This window comes from Trachemys scripta, chromosome 1 (assembly GCF_013100865.1).
Source record: "Trachemys scripta elegans isolate TJP31775 chromosome 1, CAS_Tse_1.0, whole genome shotgun sequence".
Classification (NCBI taxonomy): Eukaryota; Metazoa; Chordata; order Testudines; family Emydidae; genus Trachemys; species Trachemys scripta.
The window spans coordinates 346,766,427-346,773,417 of record NC_048298.1 but is presented as its reverse complement, the minus strand read 5'-3'; the positions used below and the strand labels follow the sequence as shown (position 1 = coordinate 346,773,417).

Here is a 6,991-nt window from a genome sequence, read left to right as displayed (position 1 = left end):
TGCCTATTAAGGTTTCCCACACCACAACATGAAGAATTATTGATGCATGGAGCACCATCAAATATGGAATTGGCATTAGTAGGGCCAGTTGTTCATAATTCATTTCTCTGAATAAGGAAAATGTCATTGTTCAGTGTGTGAAGAGCGACCAATCTGCTTCACCCCTGAGAACAGCCTCCAGTAGTGCATGCAGTGTCTCACATAAATATTGTCTCTCCATCCAGGCATTTGTACTGCGAGCATCACCCTAGAGCCTGGGCACATACAGGAAGTCAGGAGAAAGTACGGTACATGCAGGAGACACCGTTCTGCCTCAGAGTTGGACACCTTCTCTCCTACTTCATGTCTGATTCCAACACAACCGACTTCACAAACCCCTCCACCTTCATCTTGCTGGGTATTCCTGGCCTGGAGGCGAACCATGTCTGGATCTCCATCCCCTTCTGTGCCATGTACATAATAGCCATCTTGGGGAACTTCACCATCCTGTTCATTGTGAAGAGGGAGCCGAGCCTCCATGAGCCAATGTACTATTTCCTCTGCATGCTGGCCGGCAGTGACCTAGTCCTGTCTACATCCACCCTACCCAAAATGCTGAGCATCTTCTGGTTCAATTCCAGGGAGATCGATTTTAGTGCCTGCCTCACCCAGATGTACTTCGTTGCTTGCTTCTTAGTGATGGACTCTGGGATCCTTGTGGCCATGGCTTTGGATCGCTACGTGGCCATCTGCGATCCCCTGAGACATTCCACCATCCTGACAAGCCCTGTGGTGATGAAGATTGGCCTGGTCATGGTGCTGCGCGGCGGCATGCTTGTACTGCCCTTTCCCTTCCTGGCGAGGCAATGGCCATATTGTAGAACCAACATCATCCCCCACTCGTACTGTGAGCACATGGCCATGGTGAAACTGGCCTGTGCTGATATCCGAATCAGTAGTAACTACAGCATCTCTGTGGGATTCATGGTGACTGGTCTGGATGTGTTTTTTATCATGGTGTCCTATATCCAGATCCTCAGGGCCATCTTCAGCCTCCCCACAAAGGATGCCCAGCTCAAGACTTTTGGGACCTGTGGCTCCCACCTCTGTGTCATTTTATCCACTTATATCCCATCTGTCTTCTCCGCCCTCATGCACCGTTTTGGCCACAACATGGCTGTATATTTCCACGTTCTTATGGCCAACGCGTACCTGCTCGTGCCCCCCATGCTACACCCTATCATCTATGGGGTGAGGACCAAACAGATACGGGGCAGGGTGCTCCGGCTCTTTACTCATAAAGGGATCTAAAATTTCCTCCTGGTGCTCTGGCTCTCAGACCGAGCTCCGTGCAGAGCTGGCAGGTGACTTGGTGCTGGGCCCTCTTCCCTGAAAAACTTACTGGACAGTCAAAAAGACATTAAATCCTTTCCTGATGTTACTGTGCTGTGTCAGCATGACAAACTGGGGAATAGGGCTATGTACAATTCAGTGGGTGGTCACCTCTCTAATTGCTGGTAACTGGAGCCCCAAACCCCATCCCTTGCCCCACCTCTTCTGCCAAGGCTCCGACCCTGCTTTACATCCCCCCCAAGGCTCTGCCCCGTCATAGAATTGTAGAATATCGGGGTTGGAAGGCACTTCAGGAGGTCATCTAGTCCAACCCCCTGCTCAAAGCAGGACCAATCCACAACTAAATCACCCCAGGCAGGGTTTTGTCAAGCCTGACCTTATAAACCTCTAAGGAAGGAGATTGCACCACCGCCCTAGGTAACCCATTCCAGTGCTTCACCACCTTCCTAGTGAAAAAGGTTTTCCTAATTGTGACACATTCTATATGATTTAATGAAAATATGCTAATGAGTGGGAATATAAATATGCTTCATGCAAAAGGTCTCTTGTAAGGTATTATTACAAAGCTTATAATCTACAGAGTGTGATCATCCTATTTGTATAAATGTACCACTCTTGTATCTGAAACTAGAAATATGAAATATATCGCTGAGTGCCTATTGTAATTATGCAAAGTGTGGGCCATTAATGGTGGTTTGGAATCTTGATGGCTCCCATTAACCAGGAAAATTGACTGCAGATGGCTCTGTTTTACCTGTAAGTCTTCCTGTATATGTGTGTGTGGGCAAGTGGGCAATGAAATCTTATACTGACATGTCATCATGTCACCTGAACTGGAATCCATCTTTAACCTGGTACTTTTCCATTGAGAAGGGGGGGTGGGAACCTAGAGAGGGACAAAGGATTCCCACCTTATGCAAAAGATATATAAATGGGTGGAACAGAATTAAGGGGGGCTGCCAGTCATGAGAAATCCCCTAGCTACCACCTGAGCTGGAACAAGGGATGAACCAGGGGAAAGGATTGTGCCCAGACTAGGAAGGCGTCCGGTCTGTGAAAGAAACTTATTGAAACATCTCTGAGGGTGAGATCTTATCTGTATTCAATTTCTTACTGTATTAAAAAAATTGAGATATCCTATCTCCTAGAACTGGAAGGGACCTTGAAAGGTCATCAAGTCCAGCCCCCTACCTTCACTAGCAGGACCAAGTACTGATTTTGCCCCAGATCCCTAAGTAGCCCCCTCAAGGATTGAACTCACAACCCTGGGTTTAGCAGGCCAATGCTCAAACCACTGAGCTATCCCTCCCCCCTATTAGGTGCAGACTGGCGTGTTTTATTTTATTTTGCTTGGTAATTCACTTTGTTCTGTCTGTCACTACTTGGAACCACTTAAATCCTACTTTCTGTATTTCTTAGAGCATGTATTAATACCTGGGGGGGGAAACAGCTGTGCATATCTCTCTATCAGTGCTATAGAGGGCAAACGATTTATGAGTTTAACCTGTATACGCTTTATACAGGGTAAAATGGATTTATTTGTGTTTTAGACCCGATTGGGAGTTGGGTATCTAATAGGGTTACCATATTTCAGCAAGCAAAAAAGAGGACAGGAGGAGCCCCGCCCTAGCCCCGCCCCTGCCCCTCCCACTTCCCCCCCCCAGAACTCCCAACCCTCCCCCCGTTCCTTGTCCCCTGACTGCCCCCTCCTGGGACCCCTGCTCCTAACTGCCCTCCAGAACCCCACCCCCTACCTAAGACTCCCTGTTCCTTGTCCCCTAACTGCCCCCTCCTAAGCCCCCCCCCCCAACTGCCCCCCAGGACCCTACCCCCTACCTGTACCCTGACTGCCCAAAACTTTCTCCACTCCCCACAAAAAGCCCCCCCCTGTTTCTTGACTGCCACCTCCAGAACCTCCCTGCCCCTTCTCCTGCCCCCTGGCCCCCTTACCCTGCTGCTCAGAACAGGGTGTTGGGCTCTGTGCAGCCGAGCCGGACACGTGGCTGAGCTCCCCAGCACAACAAAACCCGGTCTGGCCCTGCACAGTGCTGCTGGACTGGGCTGCAAGGGAGCTGCCGGCTCAGAATGCAGGGCGGATCCGGCTCCTCTACAGCTGCTCCTGAGTCCAGCCCGGGACTTCCCTGCAGCCCTCCCAGCCGCTCGCTCTGCTCTGCCGGGGGAGGGGGGAAATCCCGGACATTGTGAGTGCTTTACAAATTCCCCCCGGACGCTATTTTTAGCACAAAAAGGAGGACATGTCCGGGTAAATCCGGACGAATGGTAACCCTAGTATCTAAGTGTTAAAGACAGGAATACCTCTGTAAGTTGCTTTCCTACATCTGTTAGGGGACACGGTTCAGACCCTGGCTCTGTGTTGGAGCAGACGGGCGTGTCTGGCTCAGCAAGACAGGGTGCGGAGTCCTGAGCTGCCAGGGTAGGAAAGCAGGGGCAGAAATAGTCTTGGCACATTACTTGGCAGTTCCCAAGGGGGTTTCTGTGATTAAACCCATCACACTAATATCCAACCTAAACCTCCCCTACTGCAACTTGAGACCATTACTCCTTGTTCTGTCATCTGCCACCACTGAGAACAGCCGAGCTCCATCCTCTTTGGAACGCCCCTTCAGGTAGTTGAAAGCAGCTATCAAATCCCCCCTCATTCTTCTCTTCTGCAGACTGAACAATCCCAGTTCCCTCAGCCTCTCCTCATAAGTCATGTGCTCCAGACCCCTAATCATTTTTGTTGCCCTCTGCTGGACTCTTTCCAATTTTTCCACATCCTTCTTGTAGTGTGGGGCCCAAAACTGGACACAGTATTCCAGATGAGGCCTCACCAATGCCGAATAGAGGGGAATGATCACATCCCTCGATCTGCTGGCAATGCCCCTACTTATACAGCCCAAAATGCCGTTCGCCTTCTTGGCAACAAGGCCACACTGTTGACTCATCTCCAGCTTCTTGTCCACTGTAACACCTAGGTCCTTTTCTGCAGGACTTCTGCCTAGCCACTCGCTCCCTAGTCTGTAGCTTGCTCCTCTATTCCCCTCCTCATGTCAGTTGTTGGATCATTTCCACCTCCCTCCCCCGAACCCAACTATAAGGGAGCCATTTCAGATTTTGGTGGGGGTGGCAACTTTAACTGTGATTCCAAGGGCTACTTGGGTCTTGAAAACTCTAGTTTGTGGCAGATAACTTAGCAATTAGCTGACAGGAGCTCCGTTTCTAATTCTGATATAAAAGAAATAAAATAAAATAAATATTAGACCCACTCAGCTCTAATACTAACATGTTCTGCCATCTTGTGCCAAGTCACTTAAGGGACACTGGTTACATTTAAAATATTAATATATATTCTTACTTTGTTACTAACTCTGCAGAGAGAGAGATCCCAGCAGGACTCCTGGGTTCTATCTCAGCTCTGGGAGGGGAGTGAGGTCTAGTGCATTACAGCGGGGGAGGAAGGGGGAAAGGGTGGAGATATATCTGGGGTTTCTATAAGAACATAAGAATGGCCATACTGGATCAGACTAATGGTCTATCTAGCCCAGTATCCTGTTTTCCAACAGTGGCCAATGCCAGGTGCTCCAGAGGGAATGAACAGAACAGGGAATCATCAAATGATTCATACCCTGTTGCCCACTCCCAGGTTCTGGCAAACAGAGCTAAAGACAGCATCCCTGCCCATCCTGGATAATAGCTATTGATTGAGCTATACTCCATAAACTTATCTAGTTCTTATTGGAACCATGTTCTAGTTTTGGCCTTCACAACTTCCCCTGGAAAAGAGTTCTGCAGATTGACTGTGAAGAAATACTTCCTTTTGTTTGTTTTAAATCTGCTGCCAACTAAATCTATTAAGTGACCCCTAGTTTGTGTGTTATGAGAAGGAGTAAATAACATTTTCTTATTTACTTTCACCACAGCAGTCATGATTTTATAGACCTCTGTTGTATCCTCCTTTAGTCCTCTCTTTTCCAAGCTGAAAAGTCCCAGTCTTATTAATCTCCACATACAATATTGAAGATGTGGTTGTACGATGGATTTATACAGAGGCAATATGCTATTTTCTGTCTCATAATCTATCCCTTTCTTTATGATTCCCAACATTCTGTTCGTTTGTTTGATTTCCACTGCACATTGAGCAGATGTTTTAACACTATTAACTCACATTAGATTGTATGAACTGTCTGTAGCCTTATATCTTTGGGCTTTTACTCATGCTCCTTGTACTAAGGGGTAGTGTAGTAGTAGGATTTTATGTCTTGTGACTAAGTTCCTCCTCTATCTTGGTGGGTCCTGTGCTTATTGGCAGATTTTCTTGCCTCAGAGATTCACCATGTGGGTTGGGGAACAGTCCAGAGACCTTCCCCTCTGGAAGAACCCACAGTCCAGGTCAATTGGGAGGTTTGGGGGGAACTCAGGCCCGCCCTCTACTCCAGGTTCCAGCCCAGGGCCCTGTGGACTGCAGCTGTCTATAGTGCCTCCTGTAACAGCTGCATGACAGCTACAACTCCCTGGGCTACTTCCGTGTGGCCTCCTCCAAACACCTTCCTTATTCTCACCACAGGACCTTCCTCCTGGTGTCTGATAATGCTTGTGCTCCTCAGTCCTCCAGCAGGACACGCTCACGTTCTCACTCTCAGCTCTGTGCGCCTCTTGCTCCCAGCTCCTCACACTCACACCACAAACTGAAGTGAGCTCCTTTTAAAACCCAGGTGCCCTGATTAGCCTGCCTTAATTGATTCCAGCAGATTCTTCTTAATTGGCTCCAGATGTCCTAATTAGCCTGCCTGCCTTAACTGGTTCTAGCAGGTTCCTGATTACTCTAATGCAGCCCCTGCTCTGGTCACTCAAGGAACAGAAAACTACTCATCCAGTGACCAGTATATTTGCCCTCTACCAGACTCCTGTACCCCACTGGTCTGGGTCTGTCACAGTTTGTATTTTATATAATTTAAAATAAAAAATAAAGAATAATAATGTAGCATGTATTAAATGTATTGGTGTATTATTCAATTATATCCTGCCAGTCATCCTTTTTAAATAGCAGAAAGGAATGGCCTAGTGGGCCATTGGTAAAGATGCATCAGCCAGAATCTGCATCTGAGCTGATTTCAAGGCAGTAACAGACCTTTTAGGCTCACCACTTTGCTGTAGGTTTAGCATTTTAAAATAAGTAAAAGAATGCAATAATTGTTTTAATCTTGCATTGCAAATTGGTGTTCCTGTTCAAATGTTCTGTGTAAATCAATTCTGTTTGGTGTGTGAATGAGGAATGTGTGCGTCAGAAAATAAGTGTAAAGGCCATCGCTGAACCAGATGTTCTAGGGAGGAACCGAGGACAGACTCACGGGCCCCAGAAAATTACAACACGCCCCAATTGAAATGTCAGAAAAGGGCAAATTAACAACTCTAAATATAAGACAGGTACCTATCAATGGGGTCAAAGTAGCTGTAATCAAAACCAGCATGGGGGTAACTCCCTAAAAAACTTGATAAAAACAAAATAAAAAAGCAATTTTTAAAAACAAGCACTCATCAAACAACAATTGATTACAGCAAAACTCATTGGTCCCAATGAAAAAAATGCACTTCTTGCATCTGAAGAAGTGAGGTTCTTACCCACGAAAGCTTATGCTCCCAGTACTTCTGTTAGTCT

The 6,991-nt window shown here is 47.2% G+C and overlaps 1 protein-coding gene across 1 annotated transcript; it reads left to right on the top strand.

The window, feature by feature from the left end:
- Positions 1-342: 342 nt before the first annotated feature.
- On the top strand, positions 343-1,290 carry LOC117873325 (olfactory receptor 52K1-like). The gene has a single exon (XM_034762573.1). It carries the CDS (start codon positions 343-345, stop codon positions 1,288-1,290), a length of 948 nt encoding a protein of 315 aa, XP_034618464.1.
- The last annotated feature ends 5,701 nt before the right edge of the window (positions 1,291-6,991 follow it).